The following is a 16,836-nucleotide window of genomic DNA, read 5'->3' as shown; positions in this document are numbered from 1 at the left end:
CTGAACCCCTAAAATGGCCCCTCAGAAATGCTGAGTGTTCTAAAAATGTAAGTCGCTTTGGACAAAAGCGCCAGCTAAATGACATGTAATGTAATGTAATGTAAAGTAGATGCGGGCCACTCACTTTTTCTTATTGCCCGAGATAATCCATTTCTCTTTATATGTAGATTTAACGGACACTTTATGAGGTACAGTTGTGAAATGTAATTTAATTCAATACAGGCCTGCAAATAACAATTATTTTGATTATAGACCAGTAATTTCTTCACAATATCTTGTTTTGTCAAACCAATTGTCCAAAACCAAGAGGTATTTGGTTCATCATAGAAGAAATCATTCAAATTTGGGTATAGCTTGAAACAATTACCAAAATAGTCCTCCACTCCCTCCCCAACGCATGTTAGGTATAATCTCAGAGAAAAACATTCAATTTAAACAGCGGTGACATTGTCACCACAACCTGACCATTATAGGCTTTTTGATTGCATCAAATATGTTGTGCTCTGAAATATGACCTGTTAATGTATTCCACACTTAAAAACACTGAGGTGTAGGGAAATCATCAATTTATTTATTGAAACTGCTCTTGTATGTGTTAGTTTGAAAATTGGAGTCAGACATTTGATAAAGACATTGTTTTTCTTGCTTACTCGAAGATCCAAACCATGAAGCGGCAGCAGAGGCCATTGAGAACATGGCAGATGCCGTCACACATGCTAGATTTGTGGGAACAGACCCTGCCAGTGATGAAGTCGTCCTCATGAAAATTCTACAGGTACATCACAGCTTGTTTTATAGTTGTTATTAAAGTGGTCATGCTCTGACCTGTATTCTACAATGGTGTCTATTAAATTATGAAATTCTTAGTGGAAGTTCTCTTGAGAGTGTGGTTATTTAAGTTTATGATGATGTAAGGAATACATATTAATATAAACAAGTAGAGCTGGGTAAAAGGGCTAATAAATGGTTTCTCTTTTTTCAATTTTTTCACAAAATCATGCTCATTATGATATTGATATAGATTTTTTAAACAAATTTAACAACTTAGATTAACTCACCATTAAATAATGATTTTCAAGCTCTTGTGTTCCCGATATTCATCAATGAGGTCTGTCTGTCTGTCTAATTTTTAGACAGACAGCCCTCTAGAGCTCTCTCAGTTAATGCAGTGTAGACAGTACAGGTTTTTGGCAGAATATTTGTTTGAAAATAGTGAAAATAAGTTATTTTGAGGAGTAAAATAATGCATTTTAATCTTAGATGTGTTTATATTGAAACAGACAGAATGTTATCAACTTAGTTGTCAACTGCAGATTTTTGTACAGTTGTATTGATCTGTTTAAGGTCCTGAGGACTCTGCTGCTGACACCAGTCGGGGCCCATCTGACCAACGAGTCGGTTTGTGAGATCATGCAGTCCTGCTTCAGGATTTGCTTTGAAATGCGCCTTAGTGGTGAGTAGCATGCAACACGGTCATGAACCACTATTTCCATGACTATGTTTCACTTTACTTACAGTCAAATTCTCAACTCTGCTTACACAAATTTTGTTTTGCCACAATCATTTATATATTAATATTTATTGTTTGCCATTTAGTTTCTTCTAAATGTCTGTGTCTGGGGGTCTCTCACTCTTAGTTTGACTGTTTCTTGCCTCCTAATTTCCTTCTGCCTGGTTCTCATATATGTGTCTCCCGTGTTTGCAGACCTTCTCAGGAAATCAGCTGAACATACACTGGTTGACATGGTGCAGCTGCTTTACTCCAGGTAAATAAGTAGCATAGTGAAGGATGGATAAAGATTTTGGGTAGATGTGTTTAGTTCTAATTTAATGTGTTCACTGCTGAGGGGTTTAAAGCCAAGTTTATTTTCATATATGAAAACATTGTGTTTATTTAGCGACTGTTTTTTCCGGTGAACCATCTAATCTACTCATAAAGCGCAAGCAGCAAGGATCAATTTACCATGTAATGGCCAAATATCAACTATTTAAGGCCATGTCATGGATGTAAACCGATCGTCATCAAAAAAGCAATCGTTTAGCTTTTAAATGTGAAGGTCTCTACATTGCTCACACCGATTAATTATTCGGTTTCATTAATTCTGTAAGAGCAATTTCATTCATAAGTCTAAAGATATTTCACCACAGAACAAGAGCAGGCTGGACTGATACATCACAGATTGGAGGTTTCCTGCATATATTTCTCTCTTAGGCCTCATTATTCCCCTTAAAGCTCATGAATTTAATTTTGCTCTGTGCTTAAGGTCAATGGACCACAGATTTACTAATGTCATAACATGATTTCTCCTTTGGCATTTAGAAGAGCCTGACACACGCACATGCACCCACATAAACACACCATCTCCACAAACCCCATTCAGATGCATCAGAGTGCCAGTCACATTCGGTCGCAGACAAAGGGATGATCCAAGAGAGCTGCACACCGTATGATCTGCATATAGATGAACTTGGTCTCTGCTTCAACAGCAAAGCTCCCAGCCCCATAAATACTAAGAAGCATATATATGCGCACACACACACACACACACACACACACACACACACACACACACACACACACACACACACACACACACACACACACACACACACACACACACACACACACACACACACACACACACACACACACACACACACACACACACACACACACACACCAAACTAGCATTGCCAATGATGCCAGACAGAAGCAATCAGGAAAATAAGCTACAAGAAAAACTTGTCTGCTCATCTGAATATGAAGGAGCAGACCTTGAGAACAAACATAGCTCAAAATAAAGTTATGGTGTGATTCACCTCCTCTCTTATGCGCATGTGCATGTATAAAAACAGAAATGCCCGACAGCCAAACTCATAAATAGAGACATCCCTGGATGTGAATAGCAAAATTACATATAAATGTAATGTCATCTTGTTATTCCATCCTTCTGATACTGCTCTGTCTCTGTCTCTGTCTCTGTCTCTGTCTCTCTCTCTCTCTCTCTCTCTCTCTCTCTCTCTCTCTCTCTCTCTCTCTCTCTCTCTCTCTCTCTCTCTCTCTCTCTCTCTCTCTCTCTCTATCTCTCAAACACACACACACGCTCTTCATCTCATTTTGCTCATGTTCAACCCCCAGCCCCCTGAATTGTACAAAGACCCTTTGAATGGGAATGGGCCTCCCCCCGTTCCACCCCCAACAGACAATAATGAGCAGCAGCGCTCTTCAGCTCCTCATGAGGAGTCTTAGATTGCCTGCTGAAAGTATCAGGCATGTTAATCTGTTGGACCCACAGATCATCCAATAATCATGCTCGCAAGACAACACTCTATTAACGCCGAGTTGATGTCAGAAGGGGGCTGCTGGCTCCTAGTGTGTGCGTGCGTGCGTGTGTGTAAATGGTTTTGTGTGTGTCTGTGTTTGTGTGCTCGTGCTCGCGAATGGGGTGACATCTTATTTTCCAGCAAATCTTTAGACTCCACAGAATCCTATCCTACCTTTTGTGTGGTGCTCTGAGAACAGCAGCCAGCAATGCTTGTAAAATGCTAGAAAAGTTTATTTGTGGCTCAGGTAGAAAATGTTGAGATTATGACTGTGGTTTTGCCACTTAGGCAGTTTAGGACACACGCTTCAGTGACGCGAGACTCACACCAAAAGGATGTAAAACTCTAAATCAAAGCAGCAAAGGCAGATATTTGCTGTCTTTAAGTAACTTATGGTGCCGAAATGACATACACAACACAATTGTGATATTGTTTAAACTGAGTGCCAGTAAATATAGATTATAAAATAGTTTGTTTGAAATATTCACAGTTTGCAACACTGTCTTAAATTTTTCTAAGTTGCATGTTATTTTTCTTACAGACTCCCACAGTTCAAAGAAGAGGCCAAGAGTTATGTTGGTGCCAACATAAAAAAGGTAACAGGACTGAGATATTGAATATGCCTGCTTATTGTTATTGTTTTTTCTCCCTCATTTTTACAGTCTTGGGTTTTGTCATTATCATTGTGCTGTTTTTCTTTAGGTTTCTGTATATGGCTGTAAAAAACAGTTAATGATGTGATAGCATCACTTAAAAAACTAAGAAATATGAACATGTCCTAAAGAGCACTAATCCCTGCACGTTGGAATTCTATTTACTTAAAAACAACTTATCTAAAATGACCCTTGAAGATCAACATCTGGATAAACCTATGGTTCTCTTTCCCCTGTCACCCATTTCCAACCGTTCCAGTCTTATTTTTGCCCTTTCAGTTCAGTTTTGCTTTTTGGAACATTTACTGTATGGTTTAAGTCGTCCATCTTTCTATGTCTGCGCGTTTCCCTTCCCACATGCCCAACACTGTATCCTGGACACTCAGGATCTCATTTGAGTAGAAGCACAAGTCCGAATTGTAGGGAGAGGGCTAGTAAAAAACAGTTGTTTCTATGACTATGACTAAAACTAATTACTCAACTCTAATACTAATGAAAGAGGCTACATACTATATATATATATATATATGACTAAAATGTCCAGTTTAGCTGCTTTTTAATGGCTGCCATATTGCTGTCATTAAATATATTATATTGTTGTTGAGCTGAGATCAATAGTTCCAGCAGTTGCTGCTTTTTGCATGGTCTGTCTCTCCATCCACTCACTCTGCCTGTTCATCAGCTTGCTGCCCATCCTTTAGTGATTGGAGCAAATATGTGTGTGTGCGCGTTTGCATGTGTGTGTGTTTGTGAGCACTTAAAACCCTGTGAGCTGTTTGAGTCCCACTCCCCCACCATTAAGAGTAAACATGTATGCCTGAGTGTGTTGGTCCCACTGCTGACATGTTACCCATCACTAATCACGGGCAACTGCTCGCTCCCCTTCTCTTCTGAGGCTTACAATATCTTGTGGAAAAACAAACGAGTGCAGGTAAGGAAGATAACTTCAAGTATTAGGGCTGGAGAATCTCTTCCTGTAACCTTCCCCCTGTCCATCTTTAAAGACCACTCACTAACTTTCCACCCCGTTAGACTGTAAACGTGGCTAAAAGCAGGAACTTGACAAGTGCTTTAAGTGAATCATCTAAAAAAAAATAAACTTAGCGTCTAATGTAGTTAATTCTGAATTGTCTGTATCATGTTAAACACAGTTCACTATGACAAGTCTGTGATTGTGAGTGCTCTCATTACATTTGTAATATTATTGTATTTTGTCATTTTTTGTGATGCATATGTATCAGCTTCTGCATTCTCATGCCAGTCATAAGCCCTTTCATCTTTTGCTTAATCGAGCATGCCTCAGTATTTTGTTTAAGAATAGATTACATCACAAGATAGATTTGAGAGTGTCTGAAACTGTAAATGTTTTGCATAAGTAAAAACAACCCTCACCATGAGGAAACAGAACCCTTTAAATTACATTAACAGTAACCCACATCAAATCATAATAAGTGGCTGAGGCTCTTCCAGGTGTACAATGTTCATGTATATGCTATGCTGTTTTTGTTCTGTGCATTGTGAATTTATGAATCCTTGTTTATTTCAGGCTTTGATCAAATAGGCTCCTATCTGTTGAACCTCACTCAGTATCTTCACACATTTACAGTACATCATCTCTCAGACAACAACTAAACAGAGGGGTTTTATTTTATATTTCATCATATGCATCTAGTCTTCTGTTCCAGGCATATTATACAAGACAATTAGACCAAGGACCATAATTAACTATAGAGTTTAGTATAGTGCAATAAATTTCCGTGAGACAGTTCAGTGTGTAGAAGTGTTAATGCTTTGGAAGGGAAAAGATGCATCCGTTTAGATGAGTTTGTCCTTTATTTCAAACAACACTCTTATTAACATTGCACTCCCATAAACATTGTGTGGCTCATGATAGATAGTTTAAAACTAAAGTTGGAACCGTTAGTTTTGCAGCAGAACTAGAGGCATCAGCGTTTTTGGTCCAAACACTATTGTTCCTTATCAAAGCCTGACTGCAATACCTATAATGCAATTTGACGGTTAACATTTATCGGTGTGGTGTTTGGCACAGCCTGCCAGTAGTGGAGAGATAAGGAGATTGCTGCAGAGGTCAGCTAAACCCAGGACTTGCTCAGTGACGTGCTCTTGTTTCCTGTAGTTGAAGATGCGTGCCGGTGGAATGAGTGAGTCGTCCAAATGGAAGAAGCAGAAGCGCTCGCCAAAGCAGCCGCGACACATGGTCCGAAGTCCCTCTGGTCAGATGGACCCAGCCCAGTCCAGCACCCTCAGCAACAACAACCTTTCAGGTGAGAGACCCTCCGTTTTAATGATATAATAACAATCATCAGTGGTACGGTTAGTGGAGGCCGATGTAGTCAAAAAGTTGTCTTCTGTTAATAATCCTGGTCGAGTAAAAATCAGACAGTGAAGAATTGCTGCATGTGTGTAGGTTTAGATGGTTCACCTACAAATTAAAATGTACTCATTATCTACCCCTATGCTGATAGAGGGGTGGTTGAAGTGTTTGACTACACAAAACACTTTTGGAGCTTCAGGGGTCTACAGTGTTGCAGTCAAATCCAATATATTTGAAGAAACTCGGGAACTATCTTCAGACGTGAAAAACAACAGGAAAAAAAACTAAACAGAAGGGAATTTTGAAAGGTGGACAAAGAATCAAGGTTATAAACAGATACAAGCTGACCTCAAAGATCAAGGTTCAACAGCAGTTATTGAAACAGAGACTTAACTTATTAATGGAAAATGTGTATTTAGACTTGAAGGTTATAATCCACACTTTAACCAAATTCTGTACATTTGTGAACACGGATATATGTTGAGACCCGCCATCAAATCATATTTATATATCTGTTTTGTAAGGTGGCGTTCCCTTCATTGAGCAGGGCCTGTCTAGCTTACCAGCCACAGACAGTGCTGGCTCATCCATTTCCAGCCCTACAACCACAGACAGTGGCCTAGACACCTGCTCCAAAGCCACCTCCAGAGAAGACTTGTCTGACCTGGAACAGTGCAGCTTGTCTGCAAACAACCTGGGCCCTGAGCCCAGCTCTCCAGATGCACACGTAAGATTTGGAATATACAGTTCTTTTTTTTTTTTTACAGATTTTTAGTAACAGGTAGCACAGGAGATAGCCGTTTGCCTGTTGAAGCTGGCAGTTGAAGAGTAAGAGGCTGAAATCCGCCAGTTTGTTATAGTGAACAAATCCTCAAATGTATCAGTGGCGTCAACTGGTAACGGATCAACTTCCTGCATAAAATACTAACAGCTAACTGCTACTTTCCCGGGGGCTGCATAATAATAGCGCCAGTGGTTCTTCTTTGAATTATTTCATTCACATTAATCTATTCAATTTAACTACTTTAATTCACTTTATTTGAATTGATTACAAGGTTACTTACCATTGTTACTTGATCACAGTACTTAATTTAACTTTATCAGAAGTGAACTTTATTTAACTAGCTTTACATATATGGTTAATGTTGTGGGTTTGGCTGAGGGGCAGAGTGGTCGCCTTCCAACCAGAAGGTCGGTGGTTCGATCCCGGCCTTTCCCATCTGCATGCAGAAGTGTCGTTGATCAAGATACTAAACCCCTAGTTGCCTCTAATAGAAAAAATAGATGCATTGTATGAATGTATCTGTGAATGACAATGAACTGGACTGGTCATCAACACTAGAAAAGATCTATAAAAATATAGACCATTAGAATTTTCCTTTATTACAGAGTAATCTAATTAACTTTATTTCATTATTTTGCACTACTTTATTTAACTTAATATAATTGCTCTATTTAACTTTTTTGACATGCACTTTAAGTAATGTTATTTAGTACTGTATTCTACTTTATGATAACTGTAATGTATATTAACACTGGACTGCACTCAGTGTCATTCTAACTGTTATTTTTATTAGCACTGTACTGTATTTAACTAACAGGTAGAAGGCTTCTAAGCGGGACACAGACTTAGTGAGCTCTGACAGTTGATCCGAATGACAGATTCTTCATTAGCATGCTTTTAAAACGGAGCCAAGAGGTTTATGGCACTGATGCCATGGAAATAAAACACTGAAGGACTGACTGACATGCGATGTGCATTCTTTTTGCAAATATGACTCATGATGTATTGTTACTGACACCAGTGTGTAAACCCAAGTGACATCTAGTGAGACCCTGGTAGGGGAGAGGAGGGTAACGTGAGACCTTTTTTTTTTTACAATTACTCACCTCTATGCGAGCTAAAATTATATATCAGTCAAATGTACACATTTCCCATTAATTCAGGATGTTTTCTAGCAATGGAAATGATCAGAATGTCTTCATGACAAAGGGCAGTGAAAATATGATTGTTTTTTAAAAAGTAGTCTTGTGTCTCACTTTACCCCAGCTTAGGGGTAAAGTGAGATAGACCAGAGAAATCAAGGGGGTAAATATCCACTTACTTTTTCCACTGAAGAACTACCATAACAACACATGTTGTATTAGTTAAAATCCTGACAGCTAGATTGACAACCAAACATTAAAAAACTAATATCGGACTAGTAACAGAATCATGAGGATTGGTCAATTAAGCACATTTATGATTATTATGATTCATGTGATATCTTGCACACCCTAGCTTACCTGCACATTGTTTCTCTGTCCAATTGGCAGGGACAGGGATATTGTTTTTCTCTGCATATTCAAATGCCAGTTCACGGCACTTAACTGGAGCAAGGCCATGGAACTGTTCAGCTAGTTGTTTCAAGTGTTTGGCAAGCTCCTCCTCCATCTCATCTGTGAATATTCTCTTTGCCTCAGCTACTAATTTTACTCTTTTTTCTTTATGAATCTTTTGAGGGTTGTCTTGTCAATATTTCTATCCCTTCCAGTTTTTTTTAAGGACTTCTTTCCTTGCATGACCTCAGCGGCTGCACTCTCCATCTCTGCAAGGGGTGTTTGGCCCCCAGTTGTCTTCCTGGTGTAGTTTCTTGGCATGATGGCTTTTCCACAATGTTTATGACATAAAAAATTAAACATATGTAATGTAATATTACACTAAAATATGTTTAAGACTAAACTGAGCGTCATGTCTCACTTTACCCCACAGCATTTGTCTCACTTTACCACACAGCCCACATTTTGAAAAAACAACATCTCTTAGCAATTCAGGCTAAGCTCCAGCTAGCATCAATCACATGGTTTTATATATTGCAAGTTCATCAACATATTTTTACTTTTACATGCAAAAAACACATTTTTGTGAAAAAACATACTTTCGACAGCACCAGCACCAACTTCTCCTTCATTGCAAGGGGGGAATGGGAGGGGCTTGAAAACATAATGGTCACATGACCACAAATGTTTACAGTTGCCTAGATACAGAGGGTGTCTCACATTACCTGATGTCTCACATTACCCCTGCTCTCCCCTATGTGACTTTAACTCTGATGATGATCTATGATTTGTGTTATGTTTCCATTTGTGTCTAGTCGGAGGGCAGTCGGGTTGAACGATCTCAGTCGGCCTCAGTGGAGTCTATCCCTGAGGTTCTTCAGGACAAAGACTCTATTACAGAGCGGTCCGACAGTTCCTCTGTTCATGATATGGACTATGTCAACCCCCGAGGAGTCCGTTTCACACAGTCCACACAAAGAGATGGTATGGATATTGAAGGTTTTTATGTTTATATTTTCCTTGTATCTTCATACCACTCTTTCTTAGAATGAGAGGTTTACACAAACATTACAACAGAGCTAAACAGTATGTGCATAGTTTAGTTTTTTTATGTGTCAGATCTTCTTTTCCTTAATCTCCATCCTCCGTTTGCCTCTTTTAGGAGCATCCCTCATTCCTTATGGCCTCCCATGTCTGAGGGAACTTTTTCGCTTCCTGATCTCACTTACAAACCCCCATGACCGCCACAACACTGATGCAATGATGCACATGGGCCTGCAGCTGCTGACTGTTGCACTTGAGTCAGGAAACATGGCTAACTACCAGTCGTTACTAGGTCTAGTCAAAGATGAGCTCTGCAGACATCTCTTCCAGGTAAAATAGCTGACACTTCTATGGAATCTTAAATATGTTTAAATTCATCATCTCTGCAAATCTTTGGTTTGAGTAAGATTTTCAAGATATTGAGGTGTATGTTGGCCACTTCTAAACTTAGTTTTGTGCCATCCATTAAATGTCTGTGAAGAAACTGAAAGAGGATGATTGTAAATCTTTTTATTACAAGTCAAAGTATCAACAAAAATCAAGTAACAATAAATGAATGAGTTAGCATCAAGAACAAATCAAAAATAATATTTGTAGAAAGCTTGACTGATTGTCTGTTTCACATTTGTAATTCATTGCTTTACTGTAAAGAAATTGTTGATTTCTATGTTTTAGTTGCTGAGTGTTGACCGTATGAACCTCTACGCTTCTTCCATACGAGTTTGCTTCTTGCTTTTCGAAAGCATGAGATTACATCTCAAGTTTCAGCTCGAGGTAACACGTTATTATCAGTACTTCTTTCTCATGAATATGTCTTTATGTTTAATTGTCAATTGACACACTATATGGTCAAATTGATCCTGAATGCCTAATCATTACCCTTTGTTCTGAACTGGCAGATGTACCTTAAGAAAATGATGGACATCATCACATCAGAGAACGTTAAGATGCCATATGAGATGAAGGAGATGGCTCTGGAGGCTCTGGTGCAGCTGTGGAGGATCCCCAGCTTTGTCACCGAGCTGTACATTAACTATGACTGTGACTTTTACTGCTCCAATCTGTTTGAAGACCTCACTAAACTGCTGTCCAAGGTAGCCTTCCCTTACTGGATCATTTATACATATAGTAATGAGGAAAACCTCATAAATTCTTATAGGAATCCCTTTTAGATAGAACAAACTGATCCAAGTGCATTGTTTCATATTGTTTAAACAGTTTGTTCATAATGGATCTTAAATAATTGACCCTACAGTTTGTGTTTTCCAATATTCATTGGAATCTGTTGTAACTGTCTTATTGGGTAAAGATACCAAATTCGATCTTTAAACAGGTCATAAAGTGTTAAATTTAATCATTTAAAATTTTAAGCTGTTTTTTATTTATTTATTATACAATATTGTTTTTCCTAAGTGCAAATATCAATCAGACAAATGACTTATATCAGTCTGGCTTTAATGAAAAGTTATTATCCTTCTTTTCATTTGTATTGTATTGTATTTGTATTCTATTGTAACATGTCAAATGGATTATGATATGTTATTTTAAATGAAAACAGTTTTTCCGTACTCTTTCTACAGAATGCGTTCCCAGTGTCAGGGCAGCTTTACACAACGCACCTCCTGTCGCTGGAGGCTCTCCTCACTGTGATTGACAGCACTGAGGCTAACTGTCAGGCCAAAGTGCTCAACAACACTGCTCAACAAGAGCAGTCAGAAACACTGCTGGCAGAGGGAGAAAGTTTATGCCATAGTGGACCAGACAGTACAACTGGTATACTCACCCCTGCAGACATCTGACTGTTGCATAAATGTTTTTTTCCTAAGGCTTTTACAATGCTTAAAAGATAAAGATATAATATAATGTCACAACTGTCTTAAATATCTAACTTCAGTGCAAACATACCAGTCTTTAGTTTTCTAACAAAAACACAATTCTTTCTGTTTTCAGATCTTAACAGACTTGACAATACCAATGGTTTGAGTGTTCCACAAGCTCCGAGTGCACCAGTATGTCCACCAACCAGTGGTCATCTGATGGCAGAGACGATGAAACTGGGCAGACAGGACCAAGGAGACAATGATGCTGGTGAGACTTTGATCTGAGTCACTTTTTTACCTTTAAACCTTCCTCACCATTGGAAGTTGAACCTTATTTCATCTTTAAGCAGCTGAGAAGAGAGCACCAAAGAAGCCTCAGCGTTTCTCATCATTTTTACCTGATTCACAAGAGTTGATGGAAATTAGAAGAAAGAAAAAGGTAAGTGATTGTGACCAAAAAAGGTTTGTAGTAACATTTCACATCCACAGCCAGTTCTGAAATCAACAACTGCACCTTCATGATGAGTTTCTTGCTGTATGTCCAGCTGCTGATCACAGGCTCAGAGCAGTTCAACCAGAAGCCCAAGAAGGGAATTCAGTTCCTGCAGGAGAAAGGCCTCCTCAGTAGCCCCATGGACAACAACCAGGTGGCGCAGTGGCTCAGAGAGAACCCCCGACTGGACAAAAAGATGATTGGAGAGTACATCAGTGACCGCAAGAACATGGACCTCCTGGACAGCTTTGTGAAGTACGATGAAATTCCAGCGCATGTGCATGTGTTGATCATTTAAAAGATGATGTACCCTCACCTCATAAAGGGTGCAGAGAGTTTGATTTCCAAGGTTCATTGTTGAATTTATTGACTAATAAACAATGCTTGGAGGACTTATTTAACTAATATGAATCCTTTTCACAGCACGTTCACCTTCCAGGGACTTCGTATTGATGAGGCCCTGCGTCTCTACCTGGAGGCCTTTAGATTACCTGGAGAGGCTCCAGTCATCCATAGACTCATGGAAACCTTCACAGACAACTGGCATGTAAGACACATTTTCTCAGCATTGACTGTTATACGGTCACTGTGTGCTTTATAAGGAACACCTTTCCAACTAGAAATTATCCTATTGCCCTATCATATAGAAGCAGTGCAAAACATTAACTCCTGCATATACGGGTAAGGAACTTCTGTTAATATTCACAGCAAACCTCAGAATAAGATGTAAGTGATTTTGAGTTTGACAGGATCGTTGGTTAGAATATCTCGGAAGCTTCAGATATCCTGAGATTTCCATACACAACAGTCTGTAATTAGTTTTTTTTCAGATTGGGAGAAAAATAAAAGCCTGTGTTGAGAGGTCAGAGGAGAATGGTCAGACTGGCTAGAGTTGACAGAAAGACTGTGATAACCGCTCTTTGCAACTGTCTGTGTTGAAAAGAGAAGCATTAACAACTCGTCCAACCCGGAGATGGATGCTCTTCAACAGCAGAGACCACAATAAAATGGATATTGAGCCATGGCTAATTCTCTATACGCATCCCATTTAAGGCATTTTTAAAAATGGCTGGTAGTAACTGCTTTTGTCAAAACAATGTCGTTATCAGCAATGGATATTATATGATATTGAAAACACAATTAGTCGAATTTATTAACCATACTTGGTGATGGCCATTTGGATAATACATGCAGTTGTTGGAAATTCAAAATGGCTGCCATTTTTCAAAATGGCCACTCCGAATGGTATGTCAATTTGAAAGCAAAAACGTTGAGCAGGAGTCTGGATAATTTCCCAAACTCTTCTTCACTTGCATAGTCTCCTCTTCACCCTTGTTATTGACACATTGTTTCACCTCAACCTTATCTGTAACTCCCCGTCAACTCCGAGCCATGTGTGCAACAGATTGTTGCGAATGAACTTACAAACGGCACAAGAAACACTTAATATATCTAATCACTTTTGAAGCTTGGTAAGGTGGGCAGTGTGTTTTTACAGGACTGTTCCTCCCCCACATATCTTTCTATTTCTATGTAAACCTTGCACACAAACAAGAACCTTTTTCCCATCTAATAAAGCCTGCTCAAATGGTCTTTTCCATCATCAGATACTTCTAGCTATAATAAAAGTGTTGAAGTGATAAATCAAGCACTCTCACATGATTAACCCTCTAAATTATTGTAGTAGGATGACATAAGTGTTAAAACTCACACACACACACACACACACATGGTGGTGGACAAAGGAAAAACTACAGGGGAAAACATCTGACTTCTGAAAATAGCTGTAGGAGCCATGTGACCTGGAAACTAATCATAGTAAAGGTCTTTTCTTAGGCCGACCACATACACACATAAACAAGCCTTGAATAAGTTGATGAGTAATTTTAGACAGTGACACTGTCAATGTGATTTCCACTCTATGGGGTCACTCTGATGTCAGCACGATGTATAAGGAGAGATTCAGTTTGGATTATAGACTGTATGTTAAGACGGATGACATGACTGCTCCCAAAAGTGAAGCCAAATTGTCTCAATAGCCACCTGGTGGCTGGCATCAGTGTAGGTCATGAATCGCTCCTCCACCATGTCAATCCCTAGAACTACTATTGTTTAAACTCTGGCACCAACTGAGCAAGATGGCGGCATTTGTATCCAGGATATGTAGTCTATGGTTAAGACACAAGGAACCGCAGATGGTGTATACTTTATTCTGCATTATAATTTGTCCCCTGTATTTGTGTGTTCATAGAAAGTGAACGGCTCTCCATTCATGACCAACGATGCAGGCTTTGCCTTGGCCTATGCCGTCATAATGTTGAACACTGACCAGCATAATAACAATGTCCGCAAGCAGAACATCCCCATGACTGTAGAGGTGAGTTATATCTATTTGTAATCTCTCTCATTCTCTCTCTCTCTCTCTCTCGCCCCCCCATCCTTCCGTCCATCCAAATATCACTTTTCACATCAATTTCCATGTCTCTTTCCTCATCTTTTAATAATTTGGCTGATCAATCAACTTACTCATCAATAACTTTAAGTGGTCCTTGGACATCGAGCCGACCCCCAAAAAAGACCAAGCCCCTCTGCCAGAAAAAAGACCCCTGTTACATCAACAGGCCATATCGAGGGTCATGCATCCGATGCAGCCATAGTCAGCACCCGACCCCTTTCAGGTCAGCTGACCACACCCCTCCAACGGGGAAAAATGGCAGCCGACTCCCGTCAACCGATCTGACAGAAACAGCCCCAGCCCCATTGACGATTGCAGATAACGTCAAAACTCCACATCTCTCTGACAATTAAAGACCACACCCATTATAATGGGAATAGAAGAAAAAAAAAAGGGTTAGGCCTTGCATCACTCACGCTAACTAAACACATCCCTCTCCATGCAGATTGGTGTCATCAACAGCTTTCCGTGTAACTCCTTTGTAATGAAAAGGTACGCCACTAAAAAAGTTTTAACAGTTCTAATTCATGCTGCCGTCCAAAATTACCCTGACAGCAGCATGAATGAAACTCCATACAATAGGGCTGAACGATTTGGGAAATTAATCCAATTGCGATTTCCCCCCCCCCCCCCCCAAAAAAAATTTTTATGAATGATTTAAATATGACCAACACAATATTAGATACATTTACTGTAAAATATTATTTTTTGTACAATAAAGTAAAGTTTTTTTAAACCTTTGTGCAAAATTTACCATCTTGAGAATTTTTTTTTTTAATTATAGGTGTCTTACTGCTCCCAAGTCTTTCCAGTGTTGGGAAGGATACTTTCAAAACGTATTTCGGTACAGAATACAAAATACATGCCCAAAAATGTAATCTGTAACGTACATTAACTAGTCTGAGTAACGTATTCTGAATACTTCGATTCCTTCTACATTGAATTGCATTTTATACGTGTAGGAATGCGGCGTTGTTATAGTTGGTGTAGCAGCAGCTGTCTAAGCTCTGTGGCCGCGGCAGCTTGCGGAACAGCAGCTTCGTAGATTCCTGTTCATGTCCGGGTGGACTTGCAGCGGTATGGAGGCGCCGGGCCTCAGCAGGAACACCCCCATGCGTAACACCTCCGTCTCGCAGATGTGCATGTAGGTGACCAGGGGGCTCTGGAGCCGCGCCGCCCCGGAGCTCGGCTTGCTTGTCCGGCGAGCGTTTTTTACTTCACAATTTTTTACTATGTCAACATGGTAAAAAAGATTACTTGCACCTTGTTACTTTGCAGATTTATTCTGTATATTCCTCAAAAGGAGAAGCTATAAGCTGCACTGTATTTATATGCAGCGGGCCCCACATGTCTGAGACCCCATTCCCATTCTCGTAAAGGCATACATGGTCTCAGACTTTTGGGCCGCACTGTATCTATTTTCTTCCTCTCAATGCGACAAGGGCCCCATTTGTGTCTGATAGTATGACATTCCCCTGTGAGTGCTAGAATTTGCACTGGTGCGACTTGGCGGCTCAGAAAACCCGCAGCCAACAACTGTAGCCAGAGGTGGTCTGGCGGCATGGGGGCAGGGGAAGGACATGGGGTCTCTCTCTCTCTCTCTCTCTCTAGCTCTCTCTCTCTCTCTCTCTCTCTCTCTCTCGCTCTCGCTCTCGCTCTCGCTCTCTCTCTCTCTCTCTCTCTCCCCGTCTACCAGTCTGTTATTTATCTCTTTGATTGACAGGGGCTAAAGACTAAACAGAGCGTCTGCTGTAGCTTGTGAAAAGATTGTGGGTCGTCAAATTATCGCAAACACTTGCATTCTCTTTCTCACACTCACATTCCCAATACGTCAGTTGCAGTTTGTCTAAAAATAAAATGTTGACACAATTACTGTGCTCACGATGACATAACAGCCAAGGACTTACACAAAAGTTTTCAGAGGGCGAATAAAAATAGTCACCTAGCCCTTGAGTTCCTCGGCAGCTTGAAATGTATAGCGTTCAACACAGCATGTGTCAATCACTGTGTCTGAATCAGGCCTTTTCTCCAAGGATTTTACAATAAGACATGTTATGAGTGAGGTATAGGTGAGGTCAGGTGTATAATGCTCATTGTGTCCATAAAATACATCATGCTCCTCTATTTGCCTGTGCGTTGGCGAGAACAGCAGCTGTTCTGAGAGCTGGTGTCTGACAGCGGGACTGTGTGTGTATGTGTGTGTCTAAGAAAGAGAGAGAGAGAGCGAGTTGGAGACGCTGCGTGTCCCTGATAGAAGCATGACGAACAGAGGAGTGATCTCAGTAGCCTCCTGCTCCCTCTGTCTTTCTCTGCCGGTGTGACTCCTCAGTGTGTTCCTGCTGAGGAGCTCCTGTTTCGCATCTCGAATACCTGCCAACAGGACAAACCCTGCC

The 16,836-nt window shown here is 40.1% G+C and overlaps 1 protein-coding gene across 6 annotated transcripts in view; it reads left to right on the top strand.

Annotated features, from left to right (window-relative positions):
* The window catches only part of gbf1 (golgi brefeldin A resistant guanine nucleotide exchange factor 1), an 80,670-nt gene that overhangs the window by 44,116 nt on the left and 19,718 nt on the right, over positions 1 to 16,836 (top strand). For 2 of the 6 annotated variants that reach the window (XM_062400545.1, XM_062400542.1), the window contains exons 5-20: positions 657 to 775; positions 1,345 to 1,453; positions 1,706 to 1,766; positions 3,866 to 3,920; positions 6,115 to 6,262; positions 6,837 to 7,039; positions 9,447 to 9,615; positions 9,794 to 10,005; positions 10,351 to 10,449; positions 10,575 to 10,769; positions 11,256 to 11,448; positions 11,626 to 11,763; positions 11,843 to 11,934; positions 12,041 to 12,243; positions 12,412 to 12,535; positions 14,240 to 14,365. In XM_062400545.1, the coding sequence (XP_062256529.1) occupies positions 657 to 775; positions 1,345 to 1,453; positions 1,706 to 1,766; positions 3,866 to 3,920; positions 6,115 to 6,262; positions 6,837 to 7,039; positions 9,447 to 9,615; positions 9,794 to 10,005; positions 10,351 to 10,449; positions 10,575 to 10,769; positions 11,256 to 11,448; positions 11,626 to 11,763; positions 11,843 to 11,934; positions 12,041 to 12,243; positions 12,412 to 12,535; positions 14,240 to 14,365 (2,246 nt within the window). Of the gene's footprint in view, positions 1 to 656; positions 776 to 1,344; positions 1,454 to 1,705; positions 1,767 to 3,865; positions 3,921 to 6,114; positions 6,263 to 6,836; positions 7,040 to 9,446; positions 9,631 to 9,793; positions 10,006 to 10,350; positions 10,450 to 10,574; positions 10,770 to 11,255; positions 11,449 to 11,625; positions 11,764 to 11,842; positions 11,935 to 12,040; positions 12,244 to 12,411; positions 12,536 to 14,239; positions 14,366 to 16,836 lie in introns of all 6 variants that reach the window. The other 4 variants (XM_062400541.1, XM_062400539.1, XM_062400544.1 and 1 more) reach the window with 3 other exon arrangements.

The sequence above is a fragment of the Platichthys flesus genome, chromosome 12 (genome assembly GCF_949316205.1).
Source record: "Platichthys flesus chromosome 12, fPlaFle2.1, whole genome shotgun sequence".
NCBI classification, from domain to species: domain Eukaryota; kingdom Metazoa; phylum Chordata; class Actinopteri; order Pleuronectiformes; family Pleuronectidae; genus Platichthys; species Platichthys flesus.
The sequence above is the reverse complement of the archived record's forward strand: the minus strand, read 5'-3'. Positions and strand labels throughout refer to the sequence as shown.